The 23,326-nt window shown below is 41.4% G+C and overlaps 1 protein-coding gene across 7 annotated transcripts in view; it reads left to right on the top strand.

Annotated features, from left to right (window-relative positions):
* Window positions 1-23,326, top strand: part of LOC104934384 (RNA-binding protein Musashi homolog 2) — a 235,498-nt gene that overhangs the window by 147,990 nt on the left and 64,182 nt on the right. For all 7 annotated transcript variants that reach the window (XM_019268787.2, XM_019268784.2, XM_010750052.3 and 4 more), the window contains exon 8: window positions 22,642-22,724. In XM_019268787.2, the coding sequence (XP_019124332.1) occupies window positions 22,642-22,724 (83 nt within the window). The remainder of the gene's footprint in view (window positions 1-22,641; window positions 22,725-23,326) is intronic.

Genomic DNA, 23,326 nt, shown 5'->3' on the forward strand with positions numbered 1-23,326 from the left:
AAAGAAATCTGCACATTATTTCGAGATCAGCTAAATTGGCCACAGTGCACAGAGTGCACTCTACCTGCTTGCAGCCAATCAATGCTAATCAAAGTTACACCATGTTATCAAGCATTTTTATCCCTGCAGTTTTGACCATTTCTTTTTCTTGTGTAGCTATATTGTTACTTTCAAGTCATCACACACAAAAACACAGACGAGGATGACAGAGCAAAACTGGCTTCTGTACGACAACGAAGCTAACGAAATAAAAAGCGCCACATCGCCCCAACCTTGGGGAGTAGTCACGCGGCCGTGCAACATGATAACTAAACTACTGACTAAATAATAAAACGACATAATACATACATGGCAAAACTTTCAAGTTTGAAGGCGGGTCACATAGAATATATTTGAAAATAGTTTTTATTCATAATCAGTGTTATTTCTGACATTATATACAGATGCGTGACAAATTAAAGAGAAAATGAACATCTGCGGTCTGTAAGATCATTACGCCTTGGTTCGACAGTGTGTCTACAGATGTATCTGGAACTCTGTTGGACAGATTGGAAACGCTACTCTTCCAAGATATTCTCTCTTATCAGTCCAAAACCTGCCATAGGTGTTCAACTGTGTTAAGATCTGGTGACCATAGAATATGATTCACGTCATTTTCATACTCATCACTGCATGCAGCGAGCCCTCGTGCCCTACGGATGGCATCTGCATTCACTAGGTTTCTCATTTTCTCAGGTTTTTTTCCTGTAATTTGTCACCTGTCTGTATCTATCATATCACTCAAAAATACAATACATCAGGTCTGCATGTGTCCCTCCGTCCTTTTCTCCATATGAAAGTTAACACCCAGCTATTATCCAACCAATTTGGTCGGACAAGAGCATATCGACTGACCAATCAATCAACCGACCAGAAGGTGTCAGCCCTGCAAGACACCTGATCAAAAGTGTCTCAGAAGAGCTCAGATGTGGGTGGACAAATACGATAGCTGTGTGTGTGTGTGTGTAACAGCCTATAGCCCTAAATGCCAAATTGCTTATTTACTTTTTTTTTTTTTTTTTTTACCAGAACCTGTTAGCTTTTAGTATGTGGCACTTTTTTCATTGTTTTTTATATGGGCATCTTTCATGGTGCCACTTCTAATAAAACACAAAATCATCTGGTACTCCTGGTTAAAGTAGCGTTCTCATGAGCAGGAGAAAGACAAACGGCAGGTGTCTGCAGCGCAGCGTGTTAATTCACACACATAAAGTCTGACTGAAATGACACGCCGTATTGAAAGAGATCCGTGGCAGAACATTGAAATTTAAAGTGGCGGGATGTAACGGCAAACCTCCTCGGCTGCTGTTTACTTAATGTTGAGCTGAGTTTGTATTTGCCGAGAAAATCAATCTTAAAAAGATTTACAAAATGTAGACAAATTAGCCGGCATAAATTAGCCTGAGCATATTCATTATGCCCGTCTCTCGGTGGAATACAGCGCACACTGCAGTGTCTTTATCGTTTAACTGCACTATCATAAAAGTAATCATGTATTTTATCTTGAAGCCTGTGATGGTGATAAACACTGCCTCTCAACTATTTTATAGTCTCTACCAATACACACCTTAGTATTAAGAAATGATGGCGTATCTGAATAGAACAGAGATGTTGCATTTATTTTAGTTAGCTTAACCTCACTTTGAGCCTCTCTGAGCTCATTTTTCACGGCACTTCTTATCCTGCTCCCGTGTTCAGCTCCTGTGTTATTGTCCTGTCTTTCATGCATCAATAGATGGATTATTATACATCCCTGTTTGTAATTGGAGGGCAGGTTAGACAAGAGGATAATTAAAATAGTGTGTGTTGCTACTCCATCTATTTTCTGTTACTGTCTTGACGTGTGTGGCTCGGTGTGTTTCCTTTGCCCTCCTTTGTCCTCCAAGTTAATGTTGTTGATGTGGCACTTACTGAGGACGCACCGTCTTGCTGACAAACAAACACAGACACACACCAACATATGCGGTTATGGAAGAACTTACTTAGCTACCACAGCAGATACAGCCGTATTATACATTTATTAATTGGTAAATTATCATGTTATTCAGGTCATGATGTAAGGCATTAGCTGTGTCTTATATTCATCAATTGATCAAAAATTACACATTAGTTGCTGCCCAAAAACCAACACACTTGCATTACTGTGGGCATGGTTGTAACCTGTGTGTCTCCATATATAACTAATGAAAGAGATAACTCCGCAGAAGGATTATTCTTTCCTCGGGAAAGCTCACAGTAGCAGTAGAGATAATGTTAGAGCTCAGACAAAGGACAATATTGCATGGGCTGACAGGTTGGGTTCCCAGCTGGCAAAGGCTGACCATACTACGTTAGTAGTATTGCCTCCAGCAACAGGAAAATTGGAATGACTGTGGCAAAGTCATGGATTCAACAACCAAGGCGAAAGCAGGGAGCCATGTGTTTGTTTCCTTGGGTCTGGAGGCCAGTCCTCATTATAGTGGCTGGTAAAATATTACAGTTCAGCTGACACTGTCTAAGTGAATTGTCCAGAGCAGTTTTGACAGCTAGTGGAAGGCAGGGCTAGATTATGATGGATGATGACAACAGGGGTGGTGCAGAAGGGGCATTGATGTGTTTTGTTGCTCATGCAAGAACTAACGCGTACACCTAATGTGGGACGGTTTGGGTGATGGTGTGCACAGACACACACACACACACACACACACACATAGAAGAGGAGATGCCTGACGGGTATGTTAAAATGTTGTTTCAAAATGATGTTGCAATTTTTCATACCTACAGAAATCATTCAGGACCATGTGTGTTTTTTTTTTTTTTACAAATGAAAAATGAAAATCATTATATTTGTTTACTCTTCCATCTGCTTGTGTGATACTATTCTTGTGTCAATCACATTTGTTGTTTGAACAATTAGATTTCATTGTTTTCTCGTTTTCCTATCAATACATTTTTTTTAATTTCATGAACATGAGTACTTCCGCTGGCAAGTGAAAAATTAATCGGTTTATTGACAGAGTTGATTGCAGTCTTTCAAGCCTTTTTTCACTCTTGTTTTTCTCCAATATGAAGAAGGCGGTGTAACGTTATCAAAGGCAATATCAAAGCAGCAAAAATAAATACAAATAAATACAAAAAAACCCAAAAACAACGTTTTTCTTGGTGAAAACCCGAACAGCTGCACAAGACCGCTGACCACCACATGCTGTCTTAACTTCTCAGAGGTCAGAGTAAAGTTGAACTCATTGAACGAGCAGCTTGCACTGCAGCGTGAAAGTATGAAAAGAAATGCACAATGCACAGAAGATAAAGATGTGTGTTTGTGCGTGTTTATTTGAGCTTTTATTTTTATTTCAGACTTTTATCAGAAAGCTACGCCGACCATTTTAGGATGAGTGTGAGTAATGGGCTAGCGCTGCAGCTGTAAAGGGATAAATCTAAATCCTCTCCACTTCATATCTCTCAAGGTTTTGCTAAAACATAATATGTAGTATAATATCTGGATTAGTGAATTGGACGGCAGCACAATCTACCCCTTACAATAAAGCTCTTTTTCTTCTGTTCTGTTTACCTGCGTTTATCCTCTTCATCTAAGTGCCCAAGGATTCCTGTTCAGAAAGGACAGAGACAGGATCACAATATTAGTAGGCCCAAACAATTGCAGAATTTTCGATCTCCCGCCCTTCTTGCGAGCAGATGGGACAAGGAGGACACTTCATCCCCAGGTTCACTGGTCCTTTGGCTTCTCCTGGCGTGGCCAATCCATCTCCCACTAGTCACTCTAGCTTCTGGGTTTTTGCCCATCCTCCTTCCCTCTTGTCTTCCCTCCAAACAGACTCATTCACTCATTCCCTCTCTCTCTTTCTCTCCTCTTCCCAATTTGGCCACCAGGGAGGTGTGTGGCACTGAAGCAAGCATTATTGATAGAGCATCTGTTTAGACATGGTGCAGGATCTGTGGCATGTGGGCGAGCAGCTGGGGGTTCGAGCAGGGGAGACGTTATGTCATATTACATATCTTGATATGTCTCGTTCACTTGTATGCATGCCCATTTCACAGGCACATGCTCCCACAGACACTCAGAAACACAAACACATGCCACCACCCCCACCAAGAATATTGTAGTTTCCATCTCACTTGAAAATGTGGAAACCCGGGCTGGTTCTTTACAAGGATGGTTTAAATAATTTATGGACTGTGCACTAGAAGTTGTCTAATGTCAGTACTGTGCAGCAGCAGTTACAAAAGTCAGTTTTAGAGGCCATTTCAGACCTGGGAGCCAGAGGCGAATATTCTGGCATCATGACTTTATTGGGGCAGCCAGACAGACAGAGTAGCCCTATCCAGATAATCACCACACATCTCTTCTAGATGGCCAAACTTGTCAAAGCTCACGGAGCACACTGCCAATAGATTTTCATCCTTGGCAGCTGATAAAACAGAGGATTTTATGGTATTTTACACTACACAAAGTGTGTATTTTTTTATGATGTCACACTGTGGATCTTTGTGGCAATGAAGTGGCAATATTTTCATCAGTTGTGCACCGTCTCCTCCTCTTGCATCATTAAGAGAGGTATTCTGGTGTCTCCCTGCTGTGTGCTTGATTGCACCTAGTTGTGGGTTCCACAGCCTAGGACCGGATCCAGGTTAACAAAACACTGAAAACATTGCTGAAATGTTAGACGTTTGTTTTGCAATTGACTATACAAGTTGCCACAGACTGCAGAAGACACAAAAACAACAGTTGGAAATGGGAGATATACTTTCTAGGTGCGACTTGAACTAACAAAAAAACGAGAGAATGCAACATGTAATAAAATCTTAATATATATACGCATATATAAACCGGTCAAAAGAAAGCTAGATTCTTTGATATGTATGTGATTTTATTAAATTGAAGCCTTTATTTAAAATGCTGTCTTTATACTTTCAGCTGTTGTTTAATGTCTAGGGGAAAAATATTTACCAAGTTTAAAGTTCATTTCAAGGCAATTCTGAGATTTCTTTCAGAATACATTAAATGTGTTGGAAAATAGTTTCTGAAAACATGTGAAAGACGATATATTACTGAAATGTGGAGTTAGACATTTGTCACAAGTTTTTAGTCCATTTTTTTAGGCGGTCCTAAAGGGTGGCTCGATGACACGCTGAGGCCACCCTGAGCACACCCCTGAACGCCCAGAGAGAGATGGAGATTAATTAATCTCGCTCAGAGTGTTTCAAAGTTAGTCATGTCTTTTTCTGAAGTCATCTGACACATTTCAGTCATGTCAACATTTCTGCGCCCCCACAGTCCTGGAGCTGGGAATACTGCTCATTTTTGCCTGATTTCATGAACTTTACTTTACATAGATTTTAATGAATGTAACTTATGTAGAAAAATTTGATAAATCTGATGTTATCCTGACCTTTATTTCACTACTAAACTTGGATTATTTTCGCTATCATTTGTAATGATTTAAAAAAAATAAAAATAAAGTGGGTGCATGAACTTTTTTCTATTTTCTGGCACGCCAGAAGAAATTTGAGAACCACTGGTTTAGTGTTAACTTCTGATATTTTGATACACGTGCAGCGCTTTAAGATGTTAAGAATCTCAGTTTCTGACTATCCAATTACTTTTGCCCTTTCAGTATTTATATATATTCTCTGATTCGTTTTTTGCAACCACCTGTGGCTCCTCACTTCTGGTGGGTGGGTTGGTATCGCATTTAAAAGTGACAGATGCATGCCCTCTATGGATCTTTTTCACAGCAAACATTTTGACATGTCATCACAGGAAAAGCCAGAGTGTAATTAATAACATTAACTTTGGCTGCATTCCAATTATGCATCCCAGGGTCCTGCTGGCTCTCTTGCACGGTTTACCGAGACACTTCAGTGGAAATGAGTTAATGTTATTTGTTACACCTGAGCTTTCCTCGTTATGATAAGTTAAAAGTATCTACTGTGGAAAAACACTCATGATCCACCAGCAATTTTCAGGTATTTTGCTTGAGCTCCAGATCAGACCGTGATAAAACGACATTTCACAAACCACGCTGATAGTTTCAACTCCACATTAGGTTTCTTATTAGTATTTTGTGGCGTTGCGTAATCCCCTCTCACAGCTCCGCATATCTTCAGCCTTAGCAGAGGTCTAATCAAGCAGAATAAGTGAAAACACCTGTGTGAGTGTGCAGGACCTTTTGAAGTTCCTAGCATACCCCCACAGGTGTTTTCAATTATTTTGGCTGATTAGATAGTGCCAGCATATACTGCATACATGTCATTGAGTGCCATCTCCCTGAATGCTAAGGTGAGACAACTAATACTTTTATTATTTAAGTGATCATAACAGGTTAATCTCTCTCAAATTGTTCATGTTATTATGTCGAAATAGCAAATGTTGTTATCCCAAGATAACGGGATCATTTAAGATAATGAAGATAATGAAAATTTGTTTTCCCGAGGTAATGTCATAATTAATTGAAGATCTTGAGAAAACAAAATGATAGTCTAGTATCATTGCAACACCGAATAATGTTTCCTGCGATGATTTATTATACTAGTCTGTCCTCTTTTAACCTGTGACGAGCTGGTGACTTGTCTAGGGTGTACCCCGCCTCTTGCCCTAATATAACCCCTAAAATATACTGCATGCGGAACGGCTCCACTCCGGAACGGCTGCGTACTCCGCCATCCACCAGCTCACACATAATCTGTTTGTGATGCGCTCAGGTGCGTCTCCGCCGGCCACCAAGCGTCGCGAGAATGCACGAAATATCGTGAATTCACGCATAATCGTGCGATTTTGCCAGCTGTAGTCTCTTTGACTCCTGCAATGGCATTCCACACCGCATCTTTTTTCTGGTGTCCTTAGAAAAAGGTTGTGAGGTGTCATAAATGAACCTCTCACCTGTTGACTTCAGGTCGGCCCCACCCCTTATGACGTGTTCTTGTAATGAAACTTATAGTATTTTATTTTGAAAATCAACCAGGGTTTTATTTTGTATTTTGTAGCCGATTTCCTTCCCCGCACAATCTGTGCTGAATTTATGCGCCGTGCTCTGGCATCCGTGAAAAATAGAAGCTCTGCGTATGTGTTGCGGAGGGCTGCCGGACGCCGCAGTCGTTCCGGAGCCGTGACGCAGCGGGGGCGGAGACTGTGTGAGCTCCGTCGCCGTGGCGGAGCCATTCCGTATGCAGTGTAATTTTAGCCTTTAGTCAGCTCGGATAGTTTCGTTATTTTGAGATCTTGAGAAAATGATCCCATTATCTTGGGACAACAACATTTATTACATCGACATCATGACAGACATAACTCGAGATTTCGAGAAATTACCATTTGGGGCTTTCATAGGTATGAACATTTGAGAGTTAAACTAATTCTGAAGAGAATTTGTTAACCAAATTATTTTTTTATTGTCAGAATTTTCCTACAAAGCAATGAAACAAAGATTTCTACCACAAAATAACTAACTATTTTTTCCCATAATATTATACAGTATATTAATTTACCACAAGATTCCATGATTCCAAGATTTTTTTGTTACCACATTGAAAGCCCATTTGGTGCATCTTGTTTTTCAAGGAAACAACTTCATGGCATAAGTATGTAAATGGTTCAGTGCACAGCTGATCTCCGCTCTGGCTCTGGCAGAAGTGGCAGAGATCAGGTGTGCACAATCATTTCATCAAATTGAAAAGCTGTCATTTTAAGTAAAGAGACTTCACTGAAAAGATGCAGGTGCCAGTCCAGATGAAGAATCTAGTAATTCTACCTCTTTCCCTGCAGCTTGCGTTCTTTATGCATATTTTATTTTAGAAGTTTATTTCTTTAAAAGCTTTAATGTGTCATGTTTCCACATTTAAATATCTAAAAAATGACTAGACCTACGTTACATATTTTGTTGAGTTGTGCACTCACATTATCCCAAACATTTCATTTGGTCAGACCCCTAGCAGCAGAAATTACATACTGTGCGCTTAAATAATGATATCATGAGATTTGCATTTGCCATAATTTGAATTCCAAATTGTGTGTCCCTTTGTGTGTATGTATAGACAGACCACATTTGATTTTAGGTGGGAATCTGTAATACAAATCCATGATGCGCCAGAGTTACTAAACAGTGAATGGCCCTCCTTAAATTATGTATCATAAATGTTCAAATGGTGGCTGATTTAGCTCAACCAAAGAGAGGACAGGCTATTATTAGAGGAGACAGGCATTTATTTCTAATTTCCCCGGCTTTCTAAGTGTGTGTTTCACAAAATTTATAGAAAGAAGCCTCTGATCTGCTCCCTTTGCTGTGTTAAATTGTGGTTTCCTGATGTTTGCTGTTCCTGCAAACTAAACTTCCATAGAAGGCTTTCACCATGAAGGAGCTTCTTTAACATCTTGTTTTGTTTTGTATTTCTCTTCTGACTTTCTCCACTGGCCTGTTTGTACAGACTGCACCCCGGGCTGTCATATGAGACCCGGATATTATTTAAATACCAGCTTTTATTTGAGTATTATGGTAATCTCTTCATGCTCTTTTGACTATATTTGCATAACACTGGTTGATGGAATCACGCACTGATTTGCATTCTCTTTTTCTCAACTTGTGTCTTTTTGTCTAAAGTGTATACAACTTTTGAATGGAAATAATCAATTGTCCAGTCAAGTCTGACAGCGGCAGCCCAGTCTGCATGTTGTCCTGGGCTGCAGACGCTCTTAGTGGTTGGTCAGCTATGGGTTTCATGGCCAGGGACAGAACTGTCTTCCATGCCATTTGTTGAGTCTGACCTTTAAGATGATGAAGCGCATGGAGAGTGACCCCTGGCAGGATTTGTTCAAAGAGCAGCCTCTTGGTAATGGGAGGGGGGTCCAGAGCCTGGCAGCATGCTGGGGGATTGATCAGCCCCTTACTCAAAGGCCAAATACTGGAAGCCTAGCCAGAGGAGAAGGCCATGCAGGACGTGAAGCCATCCTCTGCTTTGAAGCTCACTCCAATACCTCAGCTGTTTCACTGCATGAATAAACATGTATACCTTCTATCTGGTAAAGCTGTTCCTTTCCCCCTTCCCTCTTCTGTCATCTTTACTCCTGCATGAGCTAAGAGTTGCGCTGCTGCAGATGGAAAGATAGAAGAGGAGGTCACAGAATCTTTTCTCTTTTTTTTGTCGCCTTTTTTGCTCTTCCCCCTTCTGCCTCTTCTTTCTCGTTCAGCTTGCTCCCTCTCTCCCTGCTTCTCGCGTGAATACTTCCTGTGCTCTAGCCTTGTTGCACAGGATAAAATCCACTCATTTAGAGCTTGCATTGCTTCCACAGATGTCAGCTTTGAGATTGAAATGAGCTCCCCTTCTGCAAAGAGGCTGAGTTAAAAGGAAATTTCAGAGAGGGGAAGAGAGAGAAATGCAAAGTCTTTTCAGTTCTATAAGTGTAGCCAGAGTGTGGCTTAACATGTGTGTGGGTGGTTGACCAAGGGCTTAAGTGAGTGAGTGCGGAAGCACTTTTCGATAATCATGGACCACACCTATGGTGAAACACATTGGACGGGGTTTGTATTGTTACAATCAGTTGGTCTTTATTCGTCTGGTATCACTCGTTAGAGTTCTGTGGACTGCTTGATCATGGGAGGCAAACGCCAACCCACATAACTGTAAGAATTCAGTTTTCAGACGGAAGAAGAGGACGTCATTGTAGAGTTAACAGGATGTGCCAACTTGGGGGCCAAAAATGTCCACATTTTTGTGATATAGGACAGCAGAATATGTGACAACCTTCATGGATTGTTGTGAGGTCTTGCGTTACAATAGGGCAGGTCTCGGCTTTTCCCACATACATGTACATTATTTGTGTGTACTTTAACCTAATGTAATAACACAACAATGGCCAAGGAACCTCCGAGGCTGTGAACAGCTGAAGCAAAGAGGGTGCGGTCTGAGTGGCCCAGGTCTCGTAAAACCTCATCCGAAAGCTGAGCAGTCCAACTCATCTGCATGTAGAACATACTCTACACACGTCCCAGAGCTTTGAGAGACAGTAGATTTGTTATGACCTCTTAGGGTTGGCCTTTTGTATCTATGCTAATGTGAGATCATGACCTTTTCAGGTGCTCCTTTGGTAGAGCTGACATAAACGTTAAACACAAACCAATGAGATGAAATAACTTCAGCAAAGACATGAATAGGCAGCGGTCGTCCATGGAGCTTTCGCATCTACAGTATGCTAATCACTGCCCAAAGGCATTGATGAAAGGATATTCTCAAGTTATGAAGACGCTGTGTTGTGTTCAGTTTATCGTTTGATTATATACCCAATTATAGTGCAAGTAAGCAATTAAACCAAGCCTGGATGTTGCAAACAGACTCTGTCTGCAATTGAACTATGCTGCTGTACTTTGAGCACCCCACAGCTCTAATTTCGTGCCAGTGTGTGTCAGAGAGAGAGGGGGAGACGTTTGATGAAAGAGTGGTGTTCGTGAAGCGGCGAAGCCTGCCTTGATTACAAGGGTCAATAGTATCAGAATGACATCATCATGCATCGCTTGAAGAGTCCATGAAGTCATGGTTTGAGCGCCGGCGTGAGTGTGTGTGTGTGTGTGTTATGTGAGCACGCACACGTGGAGAATGGGGAAAGGGTTTCTTTGAGAACAGTACTCTTCTTTACCGTAACACCATAACGGCATCTGTAAAGTAAACACAAGTGGCAGTTCCGCCTCTAAGCATTTGGCTCACTCAATGAAAGCAATCTCTACTAAATGGTAATGGGCCTCTGCAAAGTGGCATCATCAGTGTTCTTCATTTCAGATGAACTGCTACTGTGTCACGCCTTTAAATATACCCCATGCTTAAATATTAATAACAATCTGGCCATGCAGGCAATGAGAGGCCTAATTCACTTAAATCAATTTTCCTTTGCAACCCCCTTGCACGTAATTCAGTGCTTTAAAGCCTTGTTGTTTGCAGAGGATTATTTTGATTAAATGCTTTTAGTCCCTGAGTGAATTCCCCTGTAGAGGCTCTGGTGGGAGGTGTTGGCATCCACAACATCCTGCCAGCTTTTCTATTCAGTCCAAAAACTGTTCTCCGCGTACAAAACTTCAGAGTGATCTGCTCTTCCATCTCTCCGCGCTCATTCGCTCCTTCTTATTCCCTTCCTTTTTTCTGATTCTCGTCACTTTCGTCAGGAATGAGAAAATGCTAATTGAGTTTAATGAAATTGATATCTATATCAATAGGTCAGAAAACACAAAAGGTGCATATCTGTTTCATTCATTTCAAGTCCCACGTTGCTTCACACCTCAAAAGAAATTCATCACGCTGCCTCAAAGCCTTTCGGAAAGGCTCCTGCCCCCACATCCCACCGCCTCCTCCCCGCATTGGTTGTTACTGTATGTGATAGAAATTGAGACATCTATTAAGCTCGGCCTATTGCTTGGCACAAAAGAGTCTGACATTCTTGAATGAAGAATCCTCTTGTGGTTCAAACCTTTGGATCTCATTACACCAATACTCCATTTGTACTAAAGAAATTCTATCAGTGTGAGCAATTATGTTCAGGTTGGTTTTGCCCAATTTCGTAACTCATATTCAAACCACTCGTCTTGCCGGCTTACTGTCTTACCCTCAGCAGTCTTTGCCTCACCTTGTATTTGTACTTGGTACTCTTCATCTGTAGCGCTTACGCTGTGTATTCATTATATGAGATGAAGCCTTAGTCTACGCAGATACAATATGTCTCCAGGCAAGCACAGTGGCATCGTGAAGAGATGGAGGGATAACAGTGGCTAAAGCTGAGGAGCTCTGTGTCTGTTTTCCCCACATGGCCATCGCCTCTGTTTTCTCTCTATGTGTGTGGGAATGTGTGTTTGTGCTATGGATATTAGCCACCAGAATTGGATTACTCCAGAAGAGAGAACATTAATTTTTCCATCACCTTATCATGGATAGAGGTCCCTTCATCGATTAGATTAGGTTCACAGTGATTTCAGTCAGGCCAAGGTGAGAAATTCAACAAACAACAGAAGAGGATATTTCTAATTAGCTCAGAAAACAAAAACTAAAGTCTGACCGTATACTCCTACGAGCATGTGCTGCAGGGTAGATGTCATCGTGGGTCCACCCAGTTCCAAATTATATTTGGCCTAATCGGGTCGCGTTCCGTTTCTGTAATTACATGTATTGGTACTTTTTTTTTTTAGAGCACTGCTGCTCATTAATTGGTGGTGCATCATGGTGCTGCCAAATTTGGTGTTTTCTCTATATTCGGTCTGCTTGGGTCAACCGTATTTTGGGTCCGGTCTAATTATCCATGGCTCTATTTCGGGCATATTCTAAGTGTCCTCCGGTCTCTCTTTGGAATCATGCACACTTTGGGTCCATGGGTCTGTTTTGTAACCTTGTTAAATTGGTCATTAAGAAAATGCATGCAAATGAAAATTACAAGTACTCCAAAACCAGCTGAAGTACAGTCAGTTTTACATGTTTTAATGTAATTAGTGTTTCAAAACCCAAAGAACAGCAGCAACCTCTGTGCCGTTTCCTAAGTGTTACTGGGTGATGTTAATGTTGTAGGGAGGCTCCACCAGGTAGAGGTAACCCAATCATCATCCACACACCGAGCAAGTGCCAAGAGAAGGTTTGTTGTGAGATATTATAAATGTAGAGAGAAAGAAACTTACAGAGAGAGAGCGAGAGAGCAGTTTTTCCTTTCCCAATTGGACCGAGCTTACTGGGAATCCGCCCAAGTATTCTCATGACCTAATTGCCACAGGCTGCAAAAATAGTTACTGTATTTGTCCTGATTAAGTGTCAGTGTTAAGCTCTGAGTTACCAACATGTGTTTCTGGAATCCAACACCTCTGTCCAGTTCTAAATCTCAGGGACTTGCATGAACATGTTTTCACAGTCATAAAAATCCCACACGGAGCTCTAGTTTCACGGTACAATCACCGTGGCAAAGTGCTAGGTCATGTGTGCAAGGACAATGAGGATGCATCTAAAGTACATTTTGTTCAGAAATGTGCACTTCACTCTCTGGGTTTGGGTGAAGTGGAATATGAAACTGAATATATTGTGATTAATCATTAACCTCTCATCCAGCGATGCTACTCGTCTAATAGATTTGAAATAACTGTGGCAATCACAGCAGCGCACGAAAATGAAAATGACTCACCAAATGGCCAAGAATGTCTAAACCAGGTCAGGAAATAATTTTGTGCTGCAAGAGGTACTCATTGGTGAGCAAGTATTTTCTATTATACCTGAGCTTTATACATGTACTCTACATGTACTCTACATTTATATATGTATTTTATCACAAAGTATGTTCTAAAGATTAAATAACGTCTAAATGTAAATGTACCATTGCAAACATGCTTGATGTGCCTTAACAATATAAGTTAGTTTGCCTTGGACGTTCCAAACTTAACTTTTGGTTTCTGTCTCTTGGTGTTGTCACTGGTACCTTTTTCAGGTGACAGAAAAGAGTTGCTGTGTTTCCCGTCTTGGTTGGCTCCATCCGACAGCATATTTTTCAGAGCATCTTATCTAAGCGCTTTGTCACTTTTGAGATATCCAAACCACTTCCATATGATTGTTGTGTTAGCTCTTTTTTGTCAACAATTTACTCAGCTTTGGAGGATAACTCCAGTTCACTTTCAGCGTTGCTTTCATGCCCCTCGGTTCCCACTCACCGTTCTACTCTTTTCCAGAACATCCACTTTCACTGCTCACAGCTCAAGCGAGGCTTTGCGGTAATAAATGGACATGCACTTTGACGTAAAAGCTAAAAACTGCTTCTGTGAAAGGCTGTTCACTTGATCTGTATCAAGTAAAAAAATGTCCAAAGTTTATCATTGTTAACGACATAGCAAGGTGATACTATATTACATATTTATTTTATTCTTTAGTAAAAGATCCATGTCCTTTACTACCATTTCTACCAGTGCGTCTTTACTGATAAAAAGTCTAAAATTCGGCCCATAGAGTTTGGTATTTTACCATTTTTCTCCGTAGAGACACTGATTTTAAGGAGGCTGCTCAGTCCTCAGGTCAAGTCCTTTGCTGTGGTTGCTTTACAAATGGATAGAGGGATCTTTGTCAGGTTTGACCTGAAGGATGATTTTCTTTCATCCGATCACACAGATGAGAACTTGTGCACTTGCCCAGCTCCCCCGGCAGCCCACCTTTGGGTAAAAGAGGTAAACGTCCCTACCACATTTCCGCTGCTGTAATCAGTTACTCCACTTTGCAGTTCTCCTTGCGGAAACATGTTTGTTGTTTCGCCATGCTGCTTTTTATTTCAGTGAAGTCTTTGTAGCCCATTGAGAGTGCAGTTCAAAATAATCCAAATTATATTTCCTGTGTGTTTTTGTTTTTTTTCTCTCTTGGATTTCTTTGACTTTTCATCAAGTGCTCATTTTAGCTCTTTATGGCTTACTGCCTCTATCCTGCTGTCTGGGTGTTAGTGAGTAAAAGGGTAGTTAGTCACCTTCTCTATGGATAATTGCTTCCATTGAGGTAGAGTAGCCCTGTGATCGTATTGGAGGGGAGAACTTCACACTTATGGGTACACTGGTTGGCACTAATGACGGTCTTTTCTGTATTACAACATGCTCGAAAGTATACTGAAGAGGTGGAGAGAGCTGCATTCATTTCACAAGTACACACTCTGTGTTGCTATTTAGATTTCCACTGACCACTATACGACTGGGCATGTATTGACAACCAACATTTGTGTTGCAACTGTGGTTAAGGACAATGTTAAGACAAGTAAGTGTGTTTTTTTAATTAGAGCAAAAGCAAATTGAGGTGGTGCGAGTCCAGGTTACATTCATCATATGTAATACAAATGTTCTAAATGTGTGTGTTCCTGTTTGTGTGTGTGTGTGTGTGTTTGTATGGAGATGGGGTGTCTCTTTAAGTAGGACAGTGGAAATTGATGGCCAACTCTGAAAGCTGACCTACATAGAGGCACAGACAAACTAGTTCCCTCAGCATGCATGCTGAGCCCAGTTGCTCTGCAGAAAATGCAGAGGAAGCAGACATATTGTATGTTGCTATAACCATCTAGTAAAAGCATACAATTGAAACATCCATACAGTCTCTTATCGTGGTCTTAAAGTAGGTGGGTAGATGCAGTTATTGCCACTACATTTTAAGAAAGCATGTTGCATTTTATCCTGGTATAGAATCATTTTTAAAAATTAAAAATGAGGAAAGGCTAGGAAAGGTTTTTAGTGTTGGAGGTCCTATTTCCAATTTTCAGAAATTCAGAAATGCTATTGATCGGCCAGAATTTCAGAAAAGATGTCCAAATGAACTGATAAGTGCAAACTCACTGGGGCATCGTAAAATGATAAAGGGCCAAGCGTGAAGAAAACAACCATCACATTGAAATCTAATTACATCAATCTACAGTCACATTGTTTCTGTCTAATTGTTCTCTGGCCTGATGCTTTATTTCATTCTGTTTAATAAAAGCTCCTTTGTGACATTTCTCAGTAATCAGTAATGAGTTGTCCTTTTAAAATGTTGTCTCAACTAATAAGTTCCAGCTTCTAAAAGCCTCAGAGCTGCTAAAATTAAAACGCCATGTGTGGTAATTGTGGGCACATTTTAAGCCTGTTTTTCTACTCTACCCCCTGACGTTCGCTCATACAGCCACCTACACACAACTGTATGTTTTGGTCAAATTGAGGGTTGACAATGCTGTACACTGTGCAAACCAAAAGAAGAAGAAGATAGCAAAAGAAACATTTTCTACTCAACATACTAAACCACTTCAGATTAGAAAATGTCCTTTTTAGGGAACCACATATTTCGAGGACTCAACTAGCTAAGACCAATTACAGTATAAAGAATGGAGGTCAAATCCATGACGTCACTTATACAGTAGGTTTCACAATAAGCTCAATAAGTGGCTGCTGCCATGTTTTTCCGCCTCTTGGATAATTTAAAACAGTTGACCTGAGGCATGCTAAATGACAACGCTGTTAATTCTGCATAACTTGTTTGAATGGGTGAATTTAAAAAAATTAATAAGTCAGACTCAGTACAGTTATCATGGATGGGGAAATTAGCTGGATCAAAACTGTTTTTTGTACCACACTGTTTATTTCCACTGTAAAGTTGGACATTTTAATACCTGCACAGACTCGTTCTGTAGCCAGTCTCAAGTGGCCGTGCAAGGAACTGCGGAGGTTGCTGCTTGGCTAAGTGCTTTGTATTGTTGCTAAGATGGGTAATTCTGTCACACACAGATGCTTTTTGTGGTTTTAGGTCTCGTCTTTGTGTGTTTGTAGGTATTTGTTTTATGGATTCATTTTATTTGTCCATTTCCTTGAACCAAACCATGATAGTTGAGTCTTTTACAGGTTCTAACGCAGCCTTATGAATACCGTCTGTGGTGATCATCACTGTCAGGGACCACTTCAATCTAGTCCATATGAAAAGTCCAGATAAATAAAGTTTCCTTCTGATTGGCATAATATTTGTGCAACAAATGAAACAAGAATATGTTGAATGCAAACACCACTTGTCACTGACAAGATCTTTCATGATTCTTTATCACATATTGCCATCTGTCCATGGCTCACCTTCGCTCCCTCTGTGGTAGTCTGCCATACACATTACACCAACCAACTCCAATTCTGAACCTCGGAATCCAGACATATCTTTCAACAACAACAACAACAATACAGGGAGGAGGAATGCATAAAAAAACAGAATGTATTCATGGGGTGATCTTACAGCTAAAGCAACAACATCCCAAGTAGTCTTATCTTGTGAATGTTGTCTTGTCTGAAACAGTGCTCATGGCTCTGTGTACTGTACACTTCAGGGATTGGTTTTACATCGTCTATCTTTACTTTCCCCCGCGGATGTTTCATGCATTAAAGCACTCACATGTATTTGTTTAGGAGATTTATCAGCTGGTGTCAGCTGGAATAAGAGCTGATAGGTTGATCCTTAAATATGTACTGGTTGACACGATGTACTTCTGCACTGATAGGATATAAATATAGCAAAAAGGCTGTATATTTATTTAATGCATGTGGAATACAGACACTCATACTTAGACTCGGCTCACAGAGTAAATGATTTGTTCGGGTTTGCATTTGTTTAAACATTATAAGGATGTTAGATCAGCCTACATGTACCAAAGCAACATAAACTATCTTTTATATATGCCACAAAACCTACAGAACAGCTGACAGCTGTTATTTCTGTTCCAAGTGTTAAGACGGGAGACGCCTTCCTTCCTAGCCTTCCTTCTTTTTTTCTTTTATTTCTCACGATTTGCCTTTCTGTCCAACAATTATTTGGAGCTCTTCCTCCTTCAGTGGATTGATTTATTACACTTTTCGCAAACTGAATTTGAATCAAATTTCATAGATTTTCAAACTTTGTTTTGCCTTCAACCGTTGACCTTCTCAATACTTTCACAGTGCTGATTCGTCAGTTTACGGGAAGTTTGTATAACAGACCTTTCTTTTTAATGTATTCACTTTTTTAATGAAGAAAGCACATTTCTAGTGACAGTATCACCTCAAATGTGTTCTTTCCTCTATTCTATTTTCTGCTACATGTGCCCTGCGCTGTTAGAGAGTTTGTGGCGTTAACTGTATTAAACAGAGGATTAACGCCCGGGGCTCTGGATCTCTAGTAATAGCAGACGGAAATACTGATCAAAGGCCTCTAACTGTGCCATGGGTGTTCGGACTGCCTCTGTCTGCTTCGCTGCATTACAAGGAGATGGGGCTGGGAGGCTGGGGCACACAGACAAAGACAGGGAGTGCAGGAAGCCTCTCTAGACGTGCTCCTGATTGGACAGGTGAATGTTTGATCATGCATAATTAGGGCAGGATAAACAAATCACTAAGGGGGGGGACATATGAGAGGAGCATTTGTAGCTGTAGGTGACGTAGCAGCTAAGTGTATATATAGTATATAAGTAAGTATGTATGTGAGCATGTATGCACACGTGTGTGTATTCTATGTTTGTGCACGGGCACACGTGCTTCGCTCATCGGGGGGCTGTGTCCCAGAGGACACGTCTGACACTTTCTCCAGGTTGCCCCACTTCCTCGCTCTGTGTTGACGGGACCAGTAGTCTGAGCTGCTCAGCAGCAGGCTCTTCTCATTAGATGCAATATGTAGCCCCTATTTTCAAAGCATTAGATATACACGTTTATGGTTTTTGGATATTTAGGAAGCTGCAGCAACTCAAATAATGCTTATCACCTAAAATTGGCATTAGTTATTATTGTACATGCTGGAATATGAGCCATTTTGTGCTGAAATATAACAGTACTTTAACTGAGACACTTCCTGTTCAATGCTTCATAATGACCTAGAAACGTGTGGGTAATGAACGGCAAGTCTATGCTGAGTATATCACTGATAATACATATATGCTTTACATTCTTATTGCAGTATATTTAGCTGCAGTCATTAGGGAGTTGGGGGATGCCTGATACCCATAGCAGGTGTAAATTTATATCAGCTCGTGCCTCGTGTTCAAGATTACCAGATCTTTACAAGAACTAAAAGCACAGCAGATAATAACGCTCCTCCTACAACCACTTCTACTCCTACCAGCTCATATGTAGGTGTGAAAAACACCTTGAAAGAAAAGACTAGTAATGAGCATGTAACCCAATGTCAGCATGGCTTCTAAAATTTCCTTTAAGTATATGTTTTTCATAAAAATCTGACTTGCATATGGAAGTCATGTCAGGCATCGAAAGGAGAATTTAAATGCGCTTTACATTAGTGGTGAACACATTAGGAATACCGTTTAGTCTCTTAATTTTAAAGCTGCGACACCACTTTTCAAGTCAAAGTCAACTTTGCTGCATCAATTTGCAATTTCTTCTATTATCTGCTTCTGGCAGATTCAGCCTTTTTTCTTTCTTTTTTTTTTTTCCCAGATCGGGGTGGGCTGTGGTGGATGAACAGGGGTGGGTGGGCAGGAGGGGGGGTGAAAAGCATTGAAGCAAACAGAAGCAGAGAAACCTGGAATGAGTGTGAAATAAAGACCGAGTATGATGAAGCTGGTAAAAGGCCGTGAAAGTAGGCTCCCCGCCGATTCTGTGGAGCGACGAGATGAGGGCCAAACCCGCTTCTCGCTAATAAGTGTGAGGAAGTGCAGCCAAGAGGCCTCAGCCTGTAGCCACACAACACCTATTATCAGCCGTCCTACCAGACATCCATGTGTTTCCATTTGCAGGGTATTGTTTAAGCTGTGGGAAGGTTCTTCAGCGTGTGAGCGTGTTGACACCTCTCTCCTTGTGTCTGTCAGTGCTGACAGTCTTTAATAGTCTCGTGGAGGTCGGCCTCCTGCCATGTGCGGATAGTTGGAAGAGAAGGGGCATACACGAGGACAATATCGCTCTGCTGACACCCCGCAGGACGAGGATGGGAGAGAGGAATGCTTCTGTTGGTGCTATTTTGTGGCCTGTAATTGTCTGTAAGGTCTGTAAAATAGGATAGTAGTGCAAAGGACTGTACTGTAATGGCAGGGCCAGAGGTTCAGACAGTCCACAGAGGACTGACCAAGAAGTCATGTGCTGAGCCGAGGAGAGAGGAAAAATAGGCATGTTTGTTGTTGCGTGTGTCTTTTGTGTACATGTACAGGACGCGTTCCAACAGTAGTTTACACTACAGCAAATGTCTTATTCTTGTTCATTTAAACAGATCCAGTCATGGGTGGAAGAGCCCTGCTGGTGGTGTCTGTGGTGGTGTGGTTTGGCCCTGACCCCAGTGGATATAATGGTGCAGTGGAAAATGTCCTGTCAGTTGATGGAGGAGCTGCCTGTAGCAGCAGGAAGGAGTGTGGCAACAAGGGCCATGTGTGTTAACCTCTTTCCTTGTCACTTTTTTCTGTCTTCCTCCCCCCCTCCTCCTCCTCCTAACCCCTTCTACTTTCATCTCCACCTTTTTTCGCTTTCCCTCCTCAACCCTCCCTCCAACCCCCTCCACCTAGACTCCACTCCCTCTACCTACACTCCTCCGTGACAAATTACTCCTGGCGGTTGATTTGTTGGTTGTCAAAAGTGCTCCTTGCACTGGCATGAAGGTGGGGTGAGCAGGAGAAGAGGGTGTAGCCCCCCCCCCCACCTTCACGAACACACACATACACACACATACAGTACATACATACACCACCCCCCACATCACACGTGTGTGTCGCCACAACTGAGTGTTGAGACGTCTCAGTGGAAATTGATATTCTGTCTCATAAGATCTCATCAGATTAGATGTTGTCCATGTTTAATCAGCTCACACATTAGGTTTCCAACCCTTCTTTTGACAAGGCTGTTTTGATATGTTCTTGCTTGTGTCAGTAGCGGAGGAGAAGGTTTGAGGAGAATCTTTTGTTATTTGTGGAGGAGGAGCTGGAGGAGGAGCAGAGAGGAAAGATGCGAGTGAGAGATAAAGACTTTAAATGCCAGTGTTTGTGATAGGCTGGCTAGTAAGCAGCAGCTCGTAACAAAGAAATCTGTCTTTCTCTGGATGATCTGATGAATTAATAGAATAAGCTGCTTAGGAGGCTAATGTATTATAGCACACCTCATTTTGTCACTTCTGCACGGGTGTGAATATGAAGACACTGTAGCTGCTAAATATTTACCAAACAGCACGCATACGAGCGGGGGTGACCGAAATACATGATTTTATATTGTCATATTAGTGTGATATGATCAGTATGGCAAACTGTTTATATCCAAACTGACCGAATGGGAACTGACTTATCGAGCGAATTAAATACCTGACAAATGAAGGTATTTTATTACATTGATTCAAAAATCCTGGGAATCCAATATTGCCATAAAGCAGTCCTGTTCATTGATCCACAACATAGCCAGAAATGGCCTAATAGAGCCAGAGATATTAAAGGAATAACTACCTCAGTATAGACCAGAACTGCAACAATTCGTCGATAAATCGATTGCTTGATCAGCAGAAAATGAATGGGCAGGTTGTTTTGAAAGAAAGAGGCGCAAAAACACGAAACATTCGCCGGCTTCAGCTTCTCTGGTGTTTCATATTTTGTGCTTTTTATCTGCTTTGCAATCAACCGCTTTCATCGTTAACCGCGGTTTAAGACAGTCACGGTTTCATGACCGTAAAGGCTCAGCTACGACGAGTGTTTCCGTCACTCACAATCAACGAAGCTTTCAGTGCAACATAAACTAATGTAACACAAAGAGGGAAAAGGTGTAATCCCCTCAAAGGCAAAACACCTGCGCAAGAGATGTTCTCAATTTTTTGCTCCTCGTGTGATGCATCAGTAGGGTTGTGAAATTAATGCATTCTAGACTGTAAATAAATAATCAAAATCTATAATCGTTGCGCCCCTATTTGTAACCTGAACATGTCTGGGTTTTGGTTGCACAGATCAAGGTATTAAAAACACTGTGAGGGGGCTTTTCTTACATATTTCAGTGGGATATTAACGCAGTAAATAAACATCAGATGCATCAATGATAGAAATAATCATTAGTTGCAGCCCTGGTGTAAAATATAGAGCAAAGCGAATCTCTTTTGTCTGTAGACCCTAGTTTCCAGTATCTGACAGTATGTGCACGATATCAGGCTCTTTGAGAGTCTTCGACCTTGAGATTTGTCCTGTGACGACGATGAGCTGATGCTCCGAACACACTGATGTGCGTTAACTCGTACACGCAGGACAATATCCGCCATCATTCAGCTCAGTCAACAAGTAATATTTGAACTGTTGTCTCCCATTAGTCCCTTTTCACGTTCAGTAAGTGACTGTTTTTACTGTATCGTCTGACGTTCCATGATAATAAATTGATGGCGCTGTCTGTGGAGTGTGTGTGGAGTCAGTCAGATGGCTGTTGTCTGCAGTGACAGCTGTTTAAGCTCAATCTGAGGTGATTTTACTTCATCGTCGGGTGTTTGGCATTTTGAAAAGAAACTCATCTCCTTTCAGTCCCACTTGCTGCTTTATTCACTAACTGTTTCTCTTTTGTGCAGTTTCCTCTTTTGCAAAAGTAATAGAATATCAGTTTTCCTTTCAACCCCAGCCATACAGAAGCTAGATTGCTTTATGCATTGCCATCAAAACACAGAGGATAGCATTGCAATCCACTTGTGTTCAAAAGTCTGAAACCATCTTGTCTTTCTGTCTTTGTGTTAAAAGAGGGGTTAAGCTTTTATCCTATAAATATGGCACGAAAATCCCACTGTCAACGACGCATTCATTCTAAGGCCTGCATTAACATAAAAACGAGGGCTTGTTATACAGTGAGATTTCAATAAAAAGAACACAAAATGCATTTAATGAAATTCAGATGCTGGGCCCTAGCTCCCTGAATCTCATTAAATGAGCTTTGTGCTGTTTTTCCATCTTCTCTTTGTAGAAGAGGTCCTCGAGTGCCCTTAATAATGTGGCAGATTTCATCATATTCCTGATTTAAAGAGGACAATGTCTGTCTTGTTCGCTTGTTCTCTTCCATGCCCAAGCCAATCTCCACAGATGTACTCGCACAGTTTCTGGATCCTGATAATATTCCATCTTGTGGTGCATTTTCTTTTAGTCACTGGAGTTTTGTTAAGGTTCTCCACTAACCCATTCTCTCTCCCTCCCCCTCCCTTCTCTGTTTCTCTGCATAGGATTTGGTTTCATAACTTTTGAGAGTGAAGACATCGTAGAGAAAGTCTGTGAAATTCATTTTCATGAAATCAATAACAAAATGGTAAGTCCACTCATTTTCTTTTCTTTTTTTTTTTCAATTCCAGGTGGGCGTTGAAGGATTAATATTTGATTTCTACTTTCCTCTAGTATTAATGGCAGTGGTGGTCTGTGAGTGTGTGTGTGTTCATGTTCATATGCACAGGCTAACACACATACACAGACTCTGTGGGTCTCTGGGTCTCAGGGATGGGAAAGCAGTGGTGTGTACTGCCCACAAACCGTGAAATTGTGTGGCTGAGTTCTGCCTGTCAGGCTGAGGGACGGGAGAGTGGAGCCTGTCCCTCTCTCTCCACACACACACACACACACACACACACACACGCACACAGGTGGAGATGTCCAGGGAGGCAACAGGGAAGCTACTGGCAGAGACAGAGTTCATTAGTCAGGGATTAACACCTTCCACAGGGTCCCAGTGATGCTTGTTTTATTTACACCGGTAATATGGTCATCTCAGAGGATTCTGCAGACTTCAATAGCAGTTTTCTAAGTCATCATGTCACTTATGATAATTGACAGGAACCAACTTAGGTGTAGCGAGTGTGACATTAGGTCCTCCTTCACCCAGTTCCACCCCGCAAGCCTCCTGAGAGATCCTGCATC

This window comes from Larimichthys crocea, chromosome XXII, assembly GCF_000972845.2.
Source record: "Larimichthys crocea isolate SSNF chromosome XXII, L_crocea_2.0, whole genome shotgun sequence".
Lineage (NCBI taxonomy): Eukaryota > Metazoa > Chordata > Actinopteri > Sciaenidae > Larimichthys > Larimichthys crocea.